Source organism: Ovis canadensis, chromosome 20 (genome assembly GCF_042477335.2).
Source record: "Ovis canadensis isolate MfBH-ARS-UI-01 breed Bighorn chromosome 20, ARS-UI_OviCan_v2, whole genome shotgun sequence".
Taxonomy (NCBI): Eukaryota; Metazoa; Chordata; class Mammalia; order Artiodactyla; family Bovidae; genus Ovis; species Ovis canadensis.
The window spans coordinates 31,754,863-31,775,209 of NC_091264.1; the positions used below are offsets into that span (position 1 = coordinate 31,754,863).

General features: G+C 51.8%; 2 protein-coding genes and 1 long non-coding RNA gene across 21 annotated transcripts; 1 reads left to right on the top strand and 2 right to left on the bottom strand.

Annotated features, from left to right (window-relative positions):
* Positions 1–100: 100 nt before the first annotated feature.
* MRPL2 (mitochondrial ribosomal protein L2) lies at positions 101–5,874 on the bottom strand. 2 transcript variants are annotated; one of them, XM_069564528.1, is made up of 7 exons: positions 5,684–5,874; positions 2,366–2,534; positions 1,477–1,618; positions 1,252–1,367; positions 1,066–1,176; positions 700–773; positions 101–354 (listed from the first exon to the last, which is right to left on the bottom strand). In XM_069564528.1, exons 2-7 carry the CDS (start codon positions 2,493–2,495, stop codon positions 142–144), a joined length of 786 nt encoding a protein of 261 aa, XP_069420629.1. In that variant the 5' UTR covers positions 2,496–2,534; positions 5,684–5,874; the 3' UTR covers positions 101–141. The 2 variants fall into 2 exon arrangements, with proteins under 2 accessions (XP_069420629.1, XP_069420628.1); XM_069564527.1 differs by lacking the exon at positions 5,684–5,874 and adding an exon at positions 4,708–5,259.
* Positions 4,973–19,592, top strand: KLC4 (kinesin light chain 4). 16 transcript variants are annotated; one of them, XM_069564512.1, is made up of 17 exons: positions 5,041–5,129; positions 6,020–6,098; positions 6,717–6,998; positions 7,961–8,191; positions 9,735–9,816; positions 10,863–11,073; positions 11,510–11,597; positions 15,005–15,106; positions 15,341–15,514; positions 15,833–15,932; positions 16,138–16,190; positions 16,373–16,443; positions 16,621–16,729; positions 17,318–17,458; positions 17,696–17,838; positions 18,166–18,229; positions 19,122–19,592. In XM_069564512.1, exons 3-17 carry the CDS (start codon positions 6,741–6,743, stop codon positions 19,170–19,172), a joined length of 1,878 nt encoding a protein of 625 aa, XP_069420613.1. In that variant the 5' UTR covers positions 5,041–5,129; positions 6,020–6,098; positions 6,717–6,740; the 3' UTR covers positions 19,173–19,592. The 16 variants fall into 16 exon arrangements, with proteins under 16 accessions (XP_069420611.1, XP_069420616.1, XP_069420618.1 ...); XM_069564519.1 differs by having other exon boundaries at positions 17,723–17,838; XM_069564524.1 differs by having other exon boundaries at positions 17,723–17,838; positions 18,169–18,229.
* Positions 11,753–19,024, bottom strand: LOC138425988 (uncharacterized). 3 transcript variants are annotated; one of them, XR_011251473.1, is made up of 4 exons: positions 16,339–16,831; positions 15,845–15,959; positions 14,904–15,036; positions 11,753–12,725 (listed from the first exon to the last, which is right to left on the bottom strand). It is a non-coding gene; the product is annotated as an uncharacterized lncRNA (long non-coding RNA). The 3 variants fall into 3 exon arrangements; XR_011251471.1 differs by lacking the exons at positions 11,753–12,725; positions 16,339–16,831 and adding exons at positions 13,580–13,692; positions 18,824–19,024; XR_011251472.1 differs by lacking the exons at positions 11,753–12,725; positions 16,339–16,831 and adding exons at positions 13,580–13,692; positions 18,521–18,583.
* Positions 19,593–20,347: the final 755 nt, after the last annotated feature.

Sequence of the window (20,347 nt, forward strand, 5' to 3'; positions counted from 1 at the left end):
CCTATATTTTCCTTTCTCCTCCCCCAACGGTTGTTTACTTCCGTCCCCTCCAACACCTGTCCAGTAATGTACCATCCTCCCCAGAAAAACCAGAAACAGATTTTTAAAAAATGGGGGCCATTTTATTAGAGTCCAGGAATATCAGCTTTGGGCAGCAGCTGAGGGCAGCTTCACGTAACTCTTCATGGGGGGCAGCGGCCGGATCTTTCGGCCTGCCCAGCCCCCCTTGCGGTGCCATCGCCCACTGTTCGGCCTCTTTCCCAGCCAGCGATTCCGCCCAGCCTTGCCGATGACCCGTTTGTTGTGGTCAACGTTGGAGACTCGGCCCACTGTGGCTATGCACGTCTCCAGAACCTGATGGAGAGAGCAAATGGAGGGGAATGCACCATGCGGGGAAAGAGCCTGACACGTTGAGGGCAGGGACTCTGGGGAACTTCTCAAACTCAGGAGAGAAAGGGAGAAAATACGGGGAAAATACAACATAAGGGAACCCGAATGCACGTCCTACAGTAATTGAGAATGAAAGGCACTGACAAGGCACACCTGGTCACATGGCAGAAAAGGACAGACCTAGCTCCAGGCACTTCCCAACATAAAACACCTGGGAGCTATCCTGGACAGTTAAGGTACATTCCAAAAATTCCTCCTGTACTGACCCCTCCAACCTGCACTCCCCACCCACCCACCCCCACCACGCACCTGCATCTGCCGCTTAGAGGGCAGCTGGATAATGGCTGTCCCGTTCACCTTCCGCAGCAGCACACCACACGTCCCTGGGGAAGGGAAGAAACAGCTGCGACCCTCCACAGAGCAGGAGGTGGGAGCAGATTTTCCAGGGCCACCACCCCACACACTGCCCTTGCTTTCCCTTTGAGGAGTAGAAACAGTGAAGCAGGAGGCATGTGTGGTTTTCGATCAAAAACACAACCACCTCTTCAGCCTTGTTCTTCCCTCTTTTTCTCTGCTAGTGGACAAGATGTGGGCCCATGGGTTCAGAGAGCTGCAACCTCAAGTACCCCCTGGCCTTTCAAACTGTAAGATCCCAACAAGTTCCTTTCTTCACACCTGCGGCTCGGATATACTGGGCCCCGCGGCCTGGCTCACTCTCCACATTGTTGATGAGGGTCCCCACTGGCAAGGCCCCAAGAGGATGGGCGTCTCCTTCCCGAGCAGCAACTAAAAAACAGAATTTCGTCAGCACCAGCACCCTTGAGCCTCTCAGCCCACACACATCTGGTGGCCATCACTCACCTGCCATTCGGCCTATGTGGTCAGAGTTCAGGATTGTATCTCCAGCCTTCATGTTTTCTGTGGCAATGATCCAGCGTTTCCGGTTGCCCCCAGCAACCAGAGCTATGTCTGCTGACCTGTGCAGAGTGAGGGACAGGTAAGCAAACCACCTAGGTAGCCTCACATCTCCTGAAAAGCCACAGAGCAGTCATCCAGCCACACAACCACTTCACATCCCAAACTTGCCTACAGGGATCATAGCGGACAAACATGACCTTCTCCTCAAAGGGTCCTGGCTTGGATTCCTGCTCGGGCCGGAACCGCAGAAAGTCAATCATTCGATAACGCTGCTTGTGGCCCCCGCCAATACCATGCACCTGGATACGGCCTGTGGTCAGGATAGTAAGGATCATGACCAGGTCAGATGAGTCAGTTCCCAGCACTGGGAACAGATACATCCTAGGCAGAGAGCTGTGCTTTCCCAACATTATGACACAAGCAGAAAATGATTAAAAATTGCATAGCACAATGGGGTAAATGGGAGTGAACACCCACGTGGAACTTGGTAAAAACACAGTTACAGGGGGTGCTTCCCCCTGCTGGCTCAGTGGTAAAGAAGCTGCCTGCCAATGCAGGAGACAGAGGTTTGATCCCTGGTCTGGGAAGATGCCACATGCTACGGGGCAACTAAGCCCGTGGGCCACAACTATTGAGCCTGTGCTCTAGTGCCTGGGAACTGCAACTACTGAGCCCACATGCTTCAACTACTGAACCTTGAGCGCCCTACAGCCTGTGCTCCACAAGAAAAGCCAAGTAGCCCCAGCTCACCACAAGTAGAGAAAAATCCTGAGCAGCAACAAAGATCCAGTACAGCCAAAAATAATTTTTGAAGGGTGTGCAGGAAAATATCATGGAACTTCCTGAGTATGTCCAGTTTTCTTCCATTACCTATCTTTAGAAGCACAGGCTAGTTATGTTGTTTTATATTCTGTTCTCTCACTCTTACATACTACATGCAGGAGGAGTCCAATAAATGCTTTTTAATTAGATTCCTGTGCCTATATCAAAATACAGGCCAAGGGTCCTACCATGTTTTTGCTCTTTACTGCTGAAATCTTCTTGCCCTTGTTCTTACCTGTGTGGTTTCGGCCCCCAGACTTCCTCATCTTTACTGGCATAGTGGTATACTTCGTACGACTCTTCCAAGACACAAACTTAGCACTAACGGCCACAGAGGTAAGGACTGGGCGGCAGGGAAGCAACATCGATGCAGAGGGCAGCTGAAGGAGGACATTGTTTGTCACCTAGAAGTAAACAGAAATCTTTTTCACTTGAAAGCTAATTGAAGGAGAAGCCTCAGAGAGCCAAGGGAGAGGGCACAAAGTTTAGCTTGTGGCTTCCTTCCTCCTGGAAGCGTCCCAGACCAGCTACCCCAAAACTCTACCCTTCACAGCCTGCACAAATACCAGTTCAGAATGCTTATCTAGGCGCATGTGTGTTGATCACCTCTCTTCATCTGATCCTCTCACCTCTGAGGTATTTCTTCAATGAAATGTTCTCCCCTTGGTGCATCTTCTTCCAAATTTGCCTCAAAACTCTCCTCTAAGAAACTTTTCCTTCCTTAAACAACTACCTTCTCCAGTTCAGTTCAGTTCAGTCACTCAGTCGTGTCTGACTCTTTGCGACCCCATGAATTGCAGCACGCCAGGCCTCCCTGTCCATCACCAACTACCAGAGTTCACTCAGACTCATGTCCATCGAGTCCATGATGCCATCCAGCCATCTCATCCTCTGTCATCCCCTTCTCCTCCTGCCCCCAATCCCTCCCAGCATCAAAGCCTTCTCCAATGAGTCAACTCTTCGCATGAGGTGGCCAAAGTACTGGAGTTTCAGTTTTGGCATCACTCCTTCCAAAGAAATCCCAGGGCTGATCTCCTTCAGAATGGACTGATTGGATCTCCTTGCAGTCCAAGGGACTCTCAAGAGTCTTCTCCAACACCACAGTTCAAAAGCATCAATTCTTCGGTGCTCAGCGTTCTTCACAGTCCAACTCTCACATCCATACATGACCACAGGAAAAACCATAGCCTTGATTAGACGGACCTTAGTCGGCAAAGTAATGTCTCTGCTTTTGAACATGCTATCTAGGTTGGTCATAACTTTTCTTCCAAGGAGTAAGCGTCTTTTAATTTCATGGCTGCAGTCACCATCTGCAGTGATTTTGGACCAGCACTGGTTAATTCCTATATATCTATGTACCACCATCAGCACCAATGCCTTCTGCCCATTTTGCTGCATGTTTCTGAGAATTTTCCAAATATGAATGGAGGGGAGAGATCATTTATGTCTTGTTCCCTACTGTTTTCTTAGCATTTACACAGTAGGTTGGTTTGGTTTTGAATCTGAAGTACACATCTGCCAAACTCTACCATCAGTCTGAAAGGTCCAGAGATGGTAAGATTAACTTTTCTGTATCACTAGTTACCCATGTCAACAAATTGGCACTTGCCATGGGTGTTTGCCATCTACCTCTACAAGGATTAAATCATGTGCTGCGGCAGTTGCTGACCTCCAACACCCTCTGATGGAGCTCAGGATGGACAGCAGAAATGAGGCACCTGTGTTCCCAAAAACCTGGCATGACAGATCTTCAGATAGTTAGATATTCTCGGGAGCTGATTTTTATGAGCCCAATTCTTTTATCTCTTATCAAGAAAAACAATAAAATTCTTCATGGTGACAACTGTTTCTTGTGACTAGCAGAAGCTTCATGAAACCAGCAGAAACATTTTTAAAAAACTGTGCTTGATTGCAGCCCACTCCCCCTTTACCAAAATCACATACATACTGTCCTTCCCTTCTGCCTCTCTGGAGCAGTTTCTCAGAGCTATCTGAGGTGCTATCTCCTGGGCTGCAGTCCTCACATTTCAACTCTCATGCCATGCATTTTTAAAGTCGACACCCTTAGGAACTTCGTGATATCTTCATGTTAGTTTCCAATTCTCGGTTACCTTGACCTTAATTCCATAATCTCAGTAGTAACTCATCCTTAATAGTTATAATAATGGTTAAGAGTCCGGGCTTTGAAGCCAGATTGCCTAGCTCCAATGGTTGGTGTATGACCTTGACCACTGATGTGTTCTCGTACGTAAACTGGAACTGATAATAACTGCAAATGGTAAAAAGGAATTCACTTATTTAAAACGTTTATTATGCTTGGCTTATAAGAAGACAATAAATGTAAGTTACTGAAACTTGTACTTTTGTCTACAAATCACTTCACCTCCAATATCTCGTTTGTGTGACCCTGGGAGATAGAAACACTTAGGAAGGAGAAAGCTGAGGCTGAGCGTGACTTATTAAAGGTCACGGGCCGATGTGACTCCAAATCAGACTCTCATTTCCCACCTCGATTCTCCTGGAGGCCCCTCTCCAGCAGCCGGAGTGGAAACTACATTCCCGGGTAAGATGGATTACCTGGGCGGCCGGGAGCAGGCTTGGGCAGGGGACGGCGGCAATCCGGGGGGTCAGGCTCAGTGAGCCAAGAGCGCGGGTCACTGCCCGCAGGGCCATGAGTTTGGCCAGACTCAGGCGTGCTCAGGACTCCACCATCACCTTTAGCCTGGCCGCCTGGCGCTGCCGGATGACACTAACAGGTCCCCGTGCCGTCGCTCCAACATGACGTAAAAAGAGGCGGGCCGAGAACCCGACACAAAGCTAGACACACATCTCCTTTCCTTCCAGAGCATAGTATAGCCAATCCCGGAGCAACTCTTGGGTCGCGTGACTAGGAAACAGGTCCCGCCCCTCGGAGCCGTCAAAACAATTGCCTCGAGCGGCAGCCATGATAGATTTAAAGGGGCAGTACCGGCAGGAGCGGCAGCCAGACCAGACTGCGGGTGAGTCTTTGAGGGTACCTCTGGGGCTGAGAGTTGAGGTCCCGCTACGTCTTTGCTGCACTCCCGGAGAGATGAAAAAATGAACCCCTCCGACTGAACTCACAGAACTCCAGACTCAAAAACTCCGCCCCCCACGATTCTTCCCGCCCCTCGGCATCCAGACAGACGGACAGACGGCCTGCCCCGCCCCCTGTGCTAGCGACTGACTCAGTAACCTCGGGATCGTCAGGCCCCACGTCTTTTCCCGCGGCGTGGACCTCGGTCGCCCACCCGCATCTTCTGCCGGCCCATTTCTCTCTATCCCCACCCTGGGCCTCGGCAGGTCAACAGCCTGGGACACTTCACCGCAGTCCCACGCCCGGGAGATCAACTCCCAGCGCCGCGTTTCGCTGCGATCCCGCAGCCGCTCACGGACCTGCCATTTTTCCCTGCATCATCGGGCTTCTGGGAGGCACCCTAAGGTGACTCCTCTCAGACTCTGTTAGTATGTGGTCATAATAGACACAAAGCCATAGAAGTGACTGGGCTAGGAGTGACCAGGTCTTCCTTCTCACCCGTTCCCAGACACGCCCCTTGCCGCAGGTCTCGGATTAAATCTCACTCCCTTCTTGGGAGAAAATAGCTCCCCAGGCTTGGAGTGGGAGGTTGGCTTGGGGAAGGAGGAAGGCCGTTGGCCGTCTTTGAAGACCTGTAGGCAAGGGAGGGAGGGCGTTTGTCCTGGGTGGGGCTCCATGCCAGGTCCTCTGGGTGGCTGTGAAGTGGTGAGGGAAGGGGTGGAAACGCTGGACTTCTGGACTTTGGGCCGGGCAGATCCTTCTGAGTCCCTGGCTGCTTGAACTGAGTTTCTTCCGGGCTCCTGCCTGAACGCCACAACCAAGGGCTCTATACAGGTAAGAAGACTTCAAAGAAGAGAAGCAAGGCCCTTTTGAGGAAGTAGGAAGACAGCCTGGAAGAAACAGAGCTGACCAGGCATGGAGATGCTGGGCTTAGCCCCGCGGGTGACTCAGCCTGAACACCTTGAGCCTCTAGGCCCCTCTCATCTGGGTCCTGCGATGAAAGCCCCTCTCTTTTTCGTCTCCCTCTCTGTCTTGATTTAACTTTGAAACTTATTCCTTCCCCTTTTTGGAAAACACTGCAGTATTTTCTGTATACCTTCTGCCTGCTTTAACTCCATTCGCTTTGCAGCTCTATCAGACACCTGCTGTGTTCTCTATGGTGCTGTCTCTCCTTTCCTGATTCCTTTTCCTAACCCAGACTCTCTCTTCTCCAGGTCCTTTTTTTTAAAAAATTGTGTTAATTCTAAATCCCTGCTGCTTCTCTGCACCTTTGTTCTTTCTACAGTTTTTCTTCTTTCAAGTCAATTCCTTTCCCTCTGTCTTTCCCACAACCTTAGCTTTGTGTCTAGTGTTGTTATAGGCTGTCTGCTCACTGGTCACTCTCCCTCCAATTAAACTTTAGGGTCCCCCTACCCCCACCCCTGCTATGGTCTCTTGTCCCTTCACTTGGATCCCTACTGCCCTCTAATCAAGGCACACAGCCACTCTTTCCTAATCTTTACCCCAGCTGAGCTCTGTTGTTTCTCTGTAGCCCAGGCAAGGTCCCCTGACCAGGATGTCAGGCCTGGTGTTGGGACAGCGGGATGAGCCTGCAGGGCACCGTCTCAGCCAAGAGGAGATCCTGGGGAGCACCCGTCTGGTGAGCCAGGGGCTAGAAGCTCTCCACAGTGAACACCAGGCTGTGCTGCAAAGCCTCTCCCAGACCATCGAGTGTCTGCAGCAGGGTGGCCATGAAGAAGGCCTGGTTCATGAGAAGGCCCGGCAGCTGCGCCGTTCCATGGAAAACATAGAGCTGGGGCTGAGTGAGGCTCAGGTGAGCAGGAGGAGGTGGTACCAAGTGGCCCCGGGTAGATGGAGGAGCAGTTGTCTGATTGGAGCTTGGGGGTCATTTGGGATACTCTTGTCCTAGTGGCTTGAATTCTTTCACCCAATAAATATGTATTAAGTCTCTACCACGTGCCAGACACTACTCTCCAGACACATCACTGAACAAGAACAACCATAAATCTTGGCCATCTTGGAGCTTACATTCTAGCTGGGAGAGGCAGGCTTTAGACAAATAAATAAATGATTCAGTATGCCAGAGTGATAATCATTAAGGACAAAAGGATAAAAATCAAGCAAGGAAGGGGGTTGGAGTGTACGGGGAGAGGATGCAGTTTTAGATAGGGCGGCCAATAGGAGCCTCGCTGGAAAGGTGTCATTTGAGCAAAGAATTGAAGACTGAGGAACGAGTGATACAATAAATGGGGGAAGAACATCCGAAGCACCGTGCAAAGGCTCCGACCTGGAGCCTTTCTGGTGAGTTCAGTGAAAGGCTCGCGTGGCTGCTGGACTGTGAATGTGGGGAAGCAAAATAGAAAATGAAGAGGCAATTGGGGTGGGGGCAGATCACGTGGAATTGTAGGCCATCATAAGGACTCGGCTTTTACTGTGAGTGAGATGGAAGCTATTGGAATGTGTTGACCCAAGGAGTGATGTGGTCTAACATTTTGAAAAGATTGTCATCTGGCTGCAGGGTTGAGAACAGACTCTAGGGGGACAGGGGAAGAAACAAGGAGACCAGTGAGGAGGCAATTACCATAATCCAGGTGGGAATTGATAGTGGTTTGGCCCAGGCTGGCCCTGGAAGTGGTGAGAAATTTGATTCAGGGTATATTTGGAAGGTAGACTCATCACTACCCCACCCTACCTCCGAGTCTTGCTGGCTCCCCTCCCGCCTACCCCTCAACTCTCCTAGCCGGATCCCAGCACTCACAGGATGTTCCCACCTAGGTGATGCTGGCTTTGGCCAACCACCTGAGCACAGTGGAGTCGGAGAAACAGAAGCTGCGGGCACAGGTCCGGCGGCTCTGCCAGGAGAACCAGTGGCTCCGGGACGAGCTGGCCGGCACCCAGCAGCGGCTCCAGCGCAGCGAACAGGCTGTGGCTCAGCTGGAGGAGGAGAAGAAGCACCTGGAGTTCCTGGGGCAGCTGCGGCAGTACGACGAGGACGGGCACGCTGCGGTGAGCAAGCGCAGGACAGCTGGGCGTCACCACACGCACAGGGCATGGCTGCGTCATCCTCTCGAGGACCAGCAGCCCTGCCCAACCTGCCCTGACCTGGCAGAATTCAGGTCCTGACAGCAGCTCCAGAGGACAGCAAGGGAGAAGCCAGTCACTTGTTCAGTCAGCATTTGATTAAATGACTGCTATGTGTCAGGCTCACTCTGCTGGGGTTGCAGCAGTGAACAGGACAAAGTTCCTGCTCCCATAATAATAGACTTTTGGCGTTTGGACAGTTCCAATTCAGAATCCTAAGCGCTGTAGGTAGGGAAAACAGCTCAGTCGAGCAAGTCCTTCTAAAATTTGCTTTCAAAATGTGTGGAATTTAACCTTCATGCAACACACATTTATATTTCTCTGTGCCTTAGGCAAGGCAAGATGTGTGTCAGGTAGATCTGAGAAGCTACAAAACAAGAGTTCCTGCTTCTCGAGCTTATAATGTAGCTGTAGGAACAAGGCTTACGTGTGAGAACATGTATGCGACAACACAGAGCAGTCAGTGCCCTGTGCTGAAGGAGAGGTTCAGGCAGTGTGGGAGGAGTCCCAAGGAGATAGGTTCATAGGGGCTGGGATGGACTGAAAGATTCACAGAGGAGGGCGGGGTACAGGGATGGGTAAGATTTAGGTTGGATTATTTTATTTAACTGGATTAGGAATTGAGGTGGATTTTGATGGTCTATGAGGGAGAAGGGGGAGCTCTCTAGACCAGATGTGTGTGTGTGTGTGTGTGTGATAAGGCACCAGGGATGGAAAGGTGGCCTGACCCCGGGACAGTGGGATGATTTGACAGTGGGTCACCCTGGTGAAGCTGGGCAGGAGAGTTGGAAGTGTTTGTACAAGGCTACAGTACTTGTTGGGGTGAAGCATTTTTGCCTGGTATGAAAGTAGGTTGACAGTGAGAGCTGGGCATTACATCCAGAACAAGCGGTGGCAGATGATGGATACCAGGCAGAGCTAGACACTCTGGGTACGTGTTAATAAGATAGGACACACCCCTGCCTTCAGGGGAGACCGGACAGACATGTAATCAGTGTAAACACATGGGGATCAACGCGGGACTATAATTACCAGAGTCGAGGGAGAGAGAGATGGCGGGTGACGGTACTTAGGAAGGAAACCTCTGGATATGAAGGAACTGAAAGTCATGAGATTTTGGCTGAAGCATCTCTTGTTTGTTTGGGGTGTTTTTTTGTTGTTGTTTTGTTTTTGGTTGCACTGCATGGCTTGGAGGATTTTAGTTCCCCATCCGGGGATCAACCTGCGCCCCCTCCGGCAGAAACTCAGAGTCTTAACCACTGGACTATCAGAGAAATGCCCATCTTGGTTTTTCTATGAACAAGAGAGGCCTAGGCTTGGCAGGACAGATGCTGACTTTCCCAGGGGCAAGGACAGCGACAGGGGATTTGTCCTACACCCCACCTGTCAATGATGTCACGGTTTAGAGGGGGCTTGAAGAGGCTACCAGGGCTATCTCATCTCGGACATGCTGCTGCTTCCCTTCCAGGAGGAGAAGGAAGGTGATGCCTCCAAGGATTCCCTGGATGACCTCTTCCCCAACGAGGAGGAAGAGGACCCCAGCAATGGCTGTGAGTCTGCCTCTGGAGTTGGAGGGTGAAGTGGGGGCAGCGGCTGGTGAACACAGGATGCTCACCGTCCAGGAATGGGTTCTCTGCTGCCTCTGGAGATGCGCTAGGGACCAGTACTTTGATTCCCTCAGCTTCCCCCTTATTCATCAACATTTATTAAGCACGTACCCCATGCCAGGCACTGTGCCGGGCACCAGGGAGTCCAAGATGAGAAGGTCGTGATTCTTGCTGGTAAGGAGCTCACTCGAGACTGGGAGAGTGCCCCTGGAGTGAAGAGCATGAGCTCCTCAAGGGAAAGGACCAGGTCTTTCTTATCTTTGTATCCCTGGTGCAGGCCCTTCTCAGGATTTCTGAGTGGTTGTTTTTTTTTTTCATTGCGCTGGGTCCTTGTCACTGTGCGCCGGCTTTCCCTAGATGTGGCCAGTCAGGGCTGCTCTTCGTTGTGGTGCCTGGACTTCTCGTTGCAGTGGCTGCTCTTGCTGCGGGGCACAGGCTTTAGGCACATGGTCTTCAGTGGTTGCCGCACTCGGGCTTTAGAGGGAGGGCCCAGTTGTTGTGGGGCATGGACTTAGTTTCCCTGTGGCATGTGGAATCTCCCCCAACCAGGGACTGAACACGTGTCCCCTGCACTGGCAGCCAGATTCTCATCCACTGTACCACCAGGGAAGTCCATTGAGTAGTTTGTTGAATGAGTGAATGACTGAGTGAACAAATGGGATTGTGATGGGCACAGAGGCAAAGAGGTGAGCAGAGGAGCAGTTAGGGACTTCCCTAGTGGTCCAGTGGCTAGGACTCCGAGCTTTCACTGCTGAGGGCCCAGGTTTGATCCCTGGCTGGGGAACTAAGATCCTGCAAGCTGTTGTGCAGCCAATACAATTTTAAGAAAAGAAGAGTAGCAAGTTGAGGCAGGTCTCTCGGCAGGCAGGGACCCTGGTGGGGGTTGGTCACAGGCAGAGAGAAAGACCTGAGTGGGGAGGGGTGGGCAGACAGCGGAGGGAGAACTGGTGTCACCTGCGGGATCTCTGTCGTCTTCTGCGTCGGGGTAGTGTCCCGTGGCCAGGGCGCCCAGCACAGCGGCTATGAGATCCCGGCGAGGTTGCGCACACTGCACAATCTGGTGATCCAGTACGCAGCCCAGGGTCGCTATGAGGTGGCTGTGCCGCTCTGCAAGCAGGCGCTGGAGGACCTGGAGCGCACATCCGGCCACGGCCACCCCGACGTGGCCACCATGCTCAACATCCTGGCTCTGGTGTATCGGTGAGTGCTGTGTCCTCTCAGAAGCCTGCCTCCAGGCATGGTCCCACCTTGACCCGCCTCTGGCTCTCACTCCTCCTCTCCACAGGGCACCTCTTCTCCCCCCCACCAGGGGGCTTCCTTGTCTCACGCTTTTACACCTGAGCCCTTGACCTCAGAATCCTCACCCCTCAGGTTTTTGGCTCCTCCTGTCTCTCCTCTGGAGAGGGTCTTTTTCTCTGTTCCTATCTCTTGCATCCTGTGCCTTTGGCCTCCTCTGGGCACGGCCACGCTCTGGGGGTGGTGGTGAACCCCTCTCACTGCTTCCACCAGGCTTCCTGTCTCCTCATGGCGGGGCCCAGCCCCTAAATGTACCTTAGCTGTCCCAAAGGGAAGGAAGTAAGGAGATGCTCAGCGGCAGAGTTTGGGCTAACCCCTTGTCGCTTTTGTCCTCTTACAGGGACCAGAATAAGTACAAGGAAGCTGCGCTCCTGCTCAATGATGCCCTCAGCATCCGGGAGAGCACCCTGGGCCGGGACCACCCCGCTGTCAGTACTCCTTGCTCTCCTTGCCCTGTGCTTCCTCCGCTTGTCCGTCTGCTGCCCTTAGCCCACTCCCCGGGGGTCTCAAGAGCGAGGCGTGGGGACTCCTTTCTCCTGCTGTGCTCATCACAGTGGTTCTCAGCTCTCTCAGACCCAATATCTTCTTTTTTTAAAAAAAATTTTAATGGCAAAATAATTGCTTTCCAGTGTTGTTAGTTTCTGCTGTACAAAGGCATGAATCAGCCATGTGTATACATATATCCCTCTCCCTCTTGAGCCTCCTTCCCACCCCTTTAGGTCATCACAGAATATACAGCTGAGTTCCCTGTGGTGACTCCCTCTTATAATGAATATTTTCCTGAAATTTAACTCATATAATGTAACCTACCTACCTATATAATTTCCTCAAAAGTTGAATGATACTCTATTAATGTAAGAGAGAAACAAAGAAAGTAATTTATAATAAGATATATAATACTTTACAGTAAAGCGAAAATACAGTAACAGTTGTGTTGAGTACAGCAATGTTAGAAGACATAGTAGTCTGATATACAATGAATGAAAAACTTTAGATGTGAAAGTCGCTCAGTCCTGTCTGACTCTTTGTGATCCCATGGCCTATGCGGTCCATGGGATTCTCCAGGCCAGAATACTGCAGTGGGTAGCCTTTCCCTTCTCCAGGGGATCTTCCCAACCCAGGGATCGAACCTAGTTCTCCTGCATTGCAGGCGGATTCTTTACCAGCTGAGCCACAAGGGAAGCCCTTTAGATGTAGAAGAAGTAAAACTAGTAAATCTTTTATGTAAAAGTATGTACTAGGAATGCAGGCAATGGCGCCCCACGCCAGTACTCTTGCCTGGAAAATCCCATGGACAGAGGAGCCTGGTAGGCTACAGTCCATGGGGTTGTGAAGAGTCGGACACGACTGAGCGACTTTACTTTCACTTTTCACTTTCATGCACTGGAGAAGGAAATGGCAACCCACTCCAGTGTTCTTGCCTGGAGAATCCCAAGGACGGGGGAGCCTGGTGGGCTACTGTCTATGGGGTCACACAGAGTCGGACATGACTGAAGTGACTTAGCAGCAGCAGCAGCAGCAGGAATGCAAAGTCAAGTGGGCCTTAGGAAGCATCGCTGTGAACAAAGCCAGTGGAGGTGATGGAATTCCAGTTGAGCTATTTCAAATTCTACAAGAAGATGCTGTTAAAGTGCTGCACTCAATATGCCAGCAAATTTGGAAAACTCAGCAGTGGCCGCAGGACTGGAAAAGGTCAGTTTTCATTCCAATCCCAAGGAAAAGCAATGTCAAAGAATGTTCAGAGTACTGCATAATTGCTCTCATCTCACACGCTAGCAAAGTAATGCTCAAAATTCTCCAAGCCAGGCTTCAACAGTACCTGAACTGAGAGCTTCTAGATGTTCAAGCTGGATTTAGAAAAGGCAGAGGAACCAGAAATCAAATTACCAACACCCACTGGATCATAGAAAAAGCAAGAGAGTTCCAGAAAAACATCTACTTCTGCTTTATTAACTATGCCAAAGCTTTTGACTGTGTGGATCACAACAAACTGGAAAATTCTTCAAGAGATGGGAAAACCAGACCACCTTACCTGCCTCCTGAGAAATCTGTATGCAGGTCAAGAAGCAACAGTTAGAACCAGACATGGAACAATGGACTGGTTCCAAACTGGGAAAGGAGTACATCAAGGTTGTATATTGTCACCCTGCTTATTTAACTTCTATGCAGAGCACATCATGCAAAATGCTGGGCTGGATGAAGCGCAAGCTGAAATCAAAAGATTGCCGGCAGAAATATCAATAACCTCAGATAGCAGATGACACCACCCTTATGGCAGAAAGCGAAGAAGAACTAAAGAGCCTCTTGAAAGTGAAAGAGGAGAGTGAAAAAGCTGGCTTAAAATTCAACGTTCAAAAAACGATGATCGTGGCATCTGGTCCCATCACTTCATGGCAAATAGACAGGGAAACAATGGAAACAGTGAGAGACTTTATTTTCTTGGATTGCAAAATCACTGAAGATGGTGTCTGCAGCCGTGAAATGAAAAGATGCTTGCTCCTTGGAAGAAAAGCTATGACCAACCTAGATAGCATGTTAAAAAATAGAGACATTACTTTGCCAACAAAGGTCCGTCTAGTCAAAGCTATGGTTTTTCCAGTGGTCATGTATGGATGTGAGAGTTGGAATATAAAGAAAACAGTGCTGAGGAATTGATGCTTTTGAACTGTGGAGTTGGAGGAGACTCTTGAGAGTCCCATGGATTGCAAGGAGATCCAGCCAGTCAATCCTAAAGGAAATCAGTCCTGAATATTCATTGGAAGGACTGATGCTGAAGCTGAAACTCTAATACTTTGGCCACCAGATGAGAAGAACTGACTCATTGGAAAAGACCCTGATGCTGGGAAGGATTGATGGCAGGAAGAGAAGGGAATGACAGAGGATGAGATGGTTGGATGGCATCACTGACTCGATGGACGTGAGTTTGAGCAGGCTCTGGGAGTTGCTGATGGACAAGGAAGTCAGGCGTGCTGCAGTCCATGGGGTCACAAAGAGTCGGACATGACTGAGCAACTGAACTGAGCTGATGTACTAGGAAAAGGACAGAGCAGGAGTTCCCTGGTGGTCCAGTGGTTAGGACTCCATGCTTTCAACTGCCAAGGGCCTGGGTTCAATCCTTGTTCAAGGAACTAAGATCACACAAGCTGCATGGTGCAGCCAAAGTAGTAATAATAGTAGTATCAACAATAATAATAAATAAATTTTTAAAGTTAAAAATGACAGCAGAAATATTGGCATATATAAGATTAAAACCTAGTGTTAGATTAAGTAGTAATAGATCAGGTTTCTTTGTGATAAGAGAAAGAGAAATAACTTTAAATAGGGTCAGCATATAAAACAAATGCTAGGTGTGTCAAAGGGAAGAAGATGAGAAACAAGGTATTTTTGAAAATGAGCTGGCTGGAAAAGAATTCCCTGTGTTACAACATGTGATAGGGAAGGATGATGTGTCTCAGGAAGCATAACTCCTGTCTTGATATCCCACCAAGTATCAAAGCTTATATTTAGTGTTTGAGTGTCTGGCAGGGCAATCAAAAGTTGCCTGAGCTGTCCCATACAGGTACCACATCTGTAGCATACTTGCTCCCCCAAAGGTATTAGTGCCCACAGTCTTTATGGCAATCAAAGGAAACCCCACCTTCAGAAATGTCTAAAAATCTCCTTAGAGGGTGAGACCACCCCCGTGGGGAATCTCAGAGCCTGGGGCATCAGCACTTTCCCCTCCCCCAACTCACCTGTGGCTCGGGTGGGAGAGTCCATTTGTCTGGGAGTTGGGCAGCATGGGGCCTTGCTGTTCCAGGTCCTTTGTCTGATGGGGACAGGCCTGTCTTCCTAGGTGGCGGCCACACTCAACAACCTGGCTGTGCTCTATGGGAAGAGGGGCAAATACAAGGAGGCGGAGCCGCTGTGCCAGCGGGCACTGGAGATTCGAGAAAAGGTGCCCGTGCCCTTTGCCTGTTCTTCCCTGTTGCAGTGACCCCTCCTCCCCCGTCTCTCTTCTGATCTACCCTTTTCCCTTCACTTTTTGACTCACCCTCTGTCTCTCCCTATTCCCTGTTCCTTCATTCCCTACCCCCGGCTCCCTGTGTGGGTGCGTGTGCACGTACACACACACACACACACACACACACACATAGTCACAGCTATCTGTGTCTCCTTTGCATCACTCCAGGTCCTGGGTACCAACCACCCAGATGTGGCAAAGCAGCTAAACAACCTGGCCCTGTTGTGCCAAAACCAGGGCAAGTATGAGGCTGTGGAACGCTATTACCGGCGGGCACTGGCCATCTATGAGGGGCAGCTGGGGCCAGACAACCCTAACGTGGCCCGGACCAAGAACAACCTGGTAAGGGAGGGAGGACAGACGCAGTGGGAGGAGGGGAGGGGGTGCACAGTAGTCTGGTACATGGCCTCATCGCCTTTGTGCCCAGCTCGGGGGCTGCCTGTGGGTATTGAGGGGTCTGGTCCCTTCCTGTGGGAAGGCAGAAGTTCCGTAGCCTCTCAGGAGTGGAGTGGGAACACCCTGGCCCCTGCAGCTGGACAAGGAGGGGGTGAGGAAGATCTCTGCGGAAAGTTATAAAGAGACCAAGAAGTGGAAATGCCAGGCCTGGCTGAGACTTCATCTCCACCTTTTGTTCCCATGTTTTTGCCTTCCCGCCCCCAGGCTTCCTGTTACCTGAAACAAGGCAAGTATGCTGAAGCTGAGACTCTCTATAAGGAGATTCTGACGCGTGCCCACGTGCAGGAGTTTGGCTCTGTGGATGGTGAGTGGTGAGGGCCTGGGTGGGGCGCTGCAGGGAGGAAGGGAAATGCAGACCAAAGGTTGGTGGGGGAAGGGTTGACCACAGTGGCTCCAGGGGGAGCCAGACCCCTGTAGTCCAGCACTATTGGCCTCTGGGTCCTGGCTCCCCACTTAGTGTCCAGCTCTGTTCTCTAACCTCGCCACCCCATCCCGTGTATCACCCCCAGATGACCACAAGCCCATCTGGATGCACGCAGAGGAGCGGGAGGAAATGAGCAAAGTGAGTTAGGGGCCCAGCCTGGGGAGCCGGGGTCTTTTGGGGCCTCTGACTTATTCCTGCACCAGCCCTAGCTGCATGGCATCTTCCCAGACCAAGCCTGCACCCCAGCCCTGTGCCAGCTTGTACCCCAGCATCTCTGTACATTCACCTCTGGCTTTCCCTCCCACTCTGTCCCCCTGCAGAGCCGGCACCGAGAGGGCAGCACACCCTATGCTGAGTATGGAGGCTGGTACAAGGCCTGCAAAGTGAGCAGGTGAGAAGCTGGCATGGGTGTGTGGGCTCCGACACCCTCCATCGACCCCAGATCCCCCCTCCTGGCCCTTCCCCTGCTTCCTGGGGACCTTCCCTTAGCCTTGGCTCCGCTTCCTCTCTCTCCTGCTTGTTTCCTGAGTCCATCTTCTCTTCCTTCCCTGGTCTCCCCCTACCGCAGCCCCACAGTGAACACGACCTTGAGAAACCTCGGAGCTCTGTACAGGCGCCAGGGAAAGCTGGAGGCAGCTGAGACCCTGGAGGAATGTGCCCTGCGCTCCCGGAAACAGGTCAGGGACCAGGAGGGGAAGGAGGTCCAGAGGTAGGGCCCTGGGGACAGGAGCGGGGCCCACTGAGGCTGCTTGTGAGTCTCTGAAGAGTAAGACGAGAAGCTGAGGAGGAAGAAGGGAGAGGCTGGTGAGACACTCTTGTGGTTGTGGTTGTTTTTAAGTGTGTTCTTACCCCTCATCTGCCCTTTGCGGTTAGGACTCCAAGTTCAAGGTTCACTTCACTAAATGGCACTATTAACAGGGAAAGACCACCTTTCGACAATGTGAAGAATCTTGTGAGGAGGGGCATGGGCACTGTGGGTGAACGGGCTGCAGGTGAGGGAAGCTCTGAGTCAAGAGTTTCTCAAATCACGGGTCTTGACTCACTGGATCCTGAAATCAATTCATTGTGGGCCTTGGCTAAAGATAGATGTGGATCTCTAACACATTGCAAATAGAAAAGGTGAGTGTCTCCTTTCCAGTATGTGTGTAGTCAGAAGTTGCAAGGGAAACTCTTTCCTTTGTTGTGGCTGGTAGTGAGAAAAAGTTTAAAGACCCACCCTGAAGAGTTCAGAAGTGGAAAGTCCCTGTTCCTTCTTTTCCTTCAAGGGCACTGACCCAATCAGCCAGACCAAGGTGGCTGAGCTGCTTGGGGAGGGTGATAGTGGAAGGACCTCCCAGGAGGGCCTGGGGGGCAGCGTGAAATTCGAGGGAGGTGAAGATGCCTCGGTGGCGGTGGAGTGGTCAGGGGTAAGTCTGATCATCGCTCCTTGAACTCTCCTGCTTCTCCTTCTGGTGGTGACGAGAGGTTCTGAGCCCACAGGATAGGAGAACACCTTGTCCTCATCCCAATCCAGTTAGCCTGTCCCTCTCGGGGGCCTCTCTGCAAGCCAGCTATTGACCAGGCTGGGCTTCTGGGGAAGGGGCAGGTGTCCGGAATCAAAGGCAGGAATAGACTCAGAGCTCAATCTCCCTGGGATCCCTTAGCCTCTGTTCCCCATTCCCCTCTGCCAGGATGGCAGTGGGGCGCTGCAGAGGAGCGGCTCTCTGGGCAAGATCCGAGATGTGCTTCGTAGAAGCAGCGAACTCTTGGTGAGGAAGCTCCAGGGGTCCGAGCCCCGGCCTTCCAGGTATGCACTGAGACTGGGATACGGCAAAGTAGGCAGGGCTCTGGAGAAGTGTCTTGGGAGGGAAACAGGGAGGAGGTCAGTAGGATGGCCATGGAGAGAGGGTGGGAAAAATAGTGCCCCGGTGCGGGGACAATACCTAAGCAGATGCTGGTGACTGAGGAAGACGTGTGTGTGCGTGTGTGTGTGTGTGTGTGTGTGTGTGTTGGGTGGGGAGGTCAGATGGTGAGGAGGCAGTGACACGAGTATGTGTGGTGGTGGCCAAGCGTCCCAAGCTTCAGGGCCACCCATAGAAGAGAAGAGGCCTCAGTTCTTTCTTTTCCTTTGTAGCAGCAACATGAAGCGGGCAGCCTCCTTGAACTATCTGAACCAACCCAGTGCAGCGCCCCTCCAGGTGAGAGCAGTGCTCATTCAGTGCACTGTGGGTGAGAAAGAAAGGACAACCCCAGTGGGAAGAGGGGAGAGTCACCTGGGATGAAGACTCTGTCAGGGAATTGGAGGTGGGCAGATAGGAATCAGGCAGACAACTTGTTGGGGGTAGTGACCCCCAAGGGATACTTTTGGGCCAGAGATAGCAGAAATAAATTAATCAGGAGGGGAACAGGAATTGCTGTTCTCTTAACGGGTACTTTAGAATTATGAATAATTAAGGAATGATTTGGGGCTTCAGTGGTAAAGAATCCACCTGCAGTTCCGGAGCCACAGGAAATGTGGGTTTGATCCCTGGGTCAGGAAGTTCCCCTGGAGGAGGAAATGGCAACCCACTCTAGTATTCTTGCCTGGAAAATTCCATGGACAGAGGAGCCCTGGTAGGCTACAGTCCAAGGGGTTGCAAAGAATCAGACACAACTGAATGACTGAGCAAGCACACACACAGGGAATGATTCGGGAATACTAACTGCTCTACCCCTATAGCCACCATACTCCTCATCTTACAGAGTCAGCAGTAGATGAGAAGGGAAAAGGGGGAAAAAAAAAAAAGTATTACCTCATCTCCATTTGAGAAAACACAGCAATGATATTTTAATGGGAGATGACCACCTGTATCAGCACATTCAAAGTATATCCCTGTATTCATGTGGTTCTTGCAGGTATATCCTCCACCAGATCTTGGCCTTCTGGGAAGTCCTAGCAAAGGCAGCACAAGCCCTAGAGCTTGAGGTTGAGGTTCCAGATTCCATCCTAGGTCCTGAGAGAGACCGTAGCTGTGAGATGGACAGACTCCAGGGGACAGTCTTTGGGAACCTGGGGTCTATGGGCTGATGGCTTGGTGGTGTCTGTTTCAGGTCTCCCGGGGCCTCAGTGCCAGCAGTATGGACCTCTCTTCAAGCAGCTGACATTCAACTCACGCCCCACTTCTGCTGGGTCCCCCCACAGCCCTCACAGCATTCCCTGTTGCTCCTGGCTCTTCCAGCCCCAAGGTGGGACAGTGAAGGGGGAGCAGTTAACCAGAAGATTGCTGCTGCCCTTAGGGTCTCAGCCCCCTCCTCAGGAATCCCCTTCAGGAAGGACCCTCAGGACATCCTCCCCCCACCCTGTGGTCCTCTAGAGTAGCTAGCTCTACTACTGGGGCCCCCAAAGTGGGTAAGAAGCGGGTACGCACCTCAGAGATGTAGCCTCCTGCTGGCTTTTCTGTCAGAGGGCTTGGGGCTGGCCAGCCCACCTGCCTTGCCCTGGCCTCTCTCGTTCCCTCTGCTGCCTCACTTCAGGTCCGTGTATTTCACTTTTCTTAAATAAAGGAATCAGGTAACCACTGAGCCACTTGAGTCCTGATGGAGAGGGCAGGAAGCAAGGGTTGCGTCGGGGCCCTTTACAGAAGGGCGCAGGGTAGTGATGGATGGGGCAGCAGGAGGAATGTTGCTTCTTGGGTCTCTCCTCTCTTCCTTCCCGTTTGTATCCTCTCCAGCAGGGCCTGCAGGAAGGCATCTGGGGGAAGGGGGAGGCCCACAACCCAAGGAGAAGGTGCTCTGGACTGGCTTGTCAGGGACATGTGGCGGCCATGTGGCAGGACCCTGGAGTCCTGGCGCCACTGCTCCTGGCCTGTGAGGCCCTCTGTGGCGGCCCCTCCTCCTCCCAGCTGCTTGGGGGAAGGGAGGTCTAAGAAGGCCTGGGGGGCCCTCCGGAGCCAGAGGGGGATGAGGCACTTACTATCCATCCCCTCTCAGCAGATCCTGGAGGCCCAGCAGCAGCTGGGGCCCATCTTCTAAAGCTTGACTCCTCCTGACCCGCCTCCTACACCCCTTGCTGCTTTCACAACAAAGAAAGAATGTGGGGGTGGTGGCGCTGGGGGGTGGGGGGTTCCTGGAACAAGGGCGGTACTGGGCCTCCCCACAGCTGGAGACTTGGCCATGCCCTGACAAGGCCCAGACCGCTGGAGATGGACTTGGGATGGATTTGTCAGTTTAACAGCCTTCAGTCCGCTGTTCAGGGGCCCAGTCTCTCTCTACCTTTGGGTTCCGACTGGTCCAGAGCCAAACCAGACCCTCGCCAGCACTGGACCCCAGGCTACCTC

Coding starts and splice junctions, on each gene's coding strand:
- MRPL2 (XM_069564527.1), bottom strand. CDS start 4,803: ATGGCCCTGCGGGCAGTGACCCGCGCTCTTGGCTCACTGAGCCTGACC. Junction 2,535..4,707: donor GCCTGCTCCCGGCCGCCCAG/GTAATCCATCTT, acceptor GTTTACTTCTAG/GTGACAAACAATGTCCTCCT. Junction 1,177..1,251: donor CCACATAGGCCGAATGGCAG/GTGAGTGATGGC, acceptor TCTGTTTTTTAG/TTGCTGCTCGGGAAGGAGAC.
- KLC4 (XM_069564510.1), top strand. CDS start 6,741: ATGTCAGGCCTGGTGTTGGGACAGCGGGATGAGCCTGCAGGGCACCGT. Junction 15,933..16,137: donor GGAGTTTGGCTCTGTGGATG/GTGAGTGGTGAG, acceptor TATCACCCCCAG/ATGACCACAAGCCCATCTGG. Junction 17,459..17,695: donor TGGCGGTGGAGTGGTCAGGG/GTAAGTCTGATC, acceptor GGGATCCCTTAG/CCTCTGTTCCCCATTCCCCT.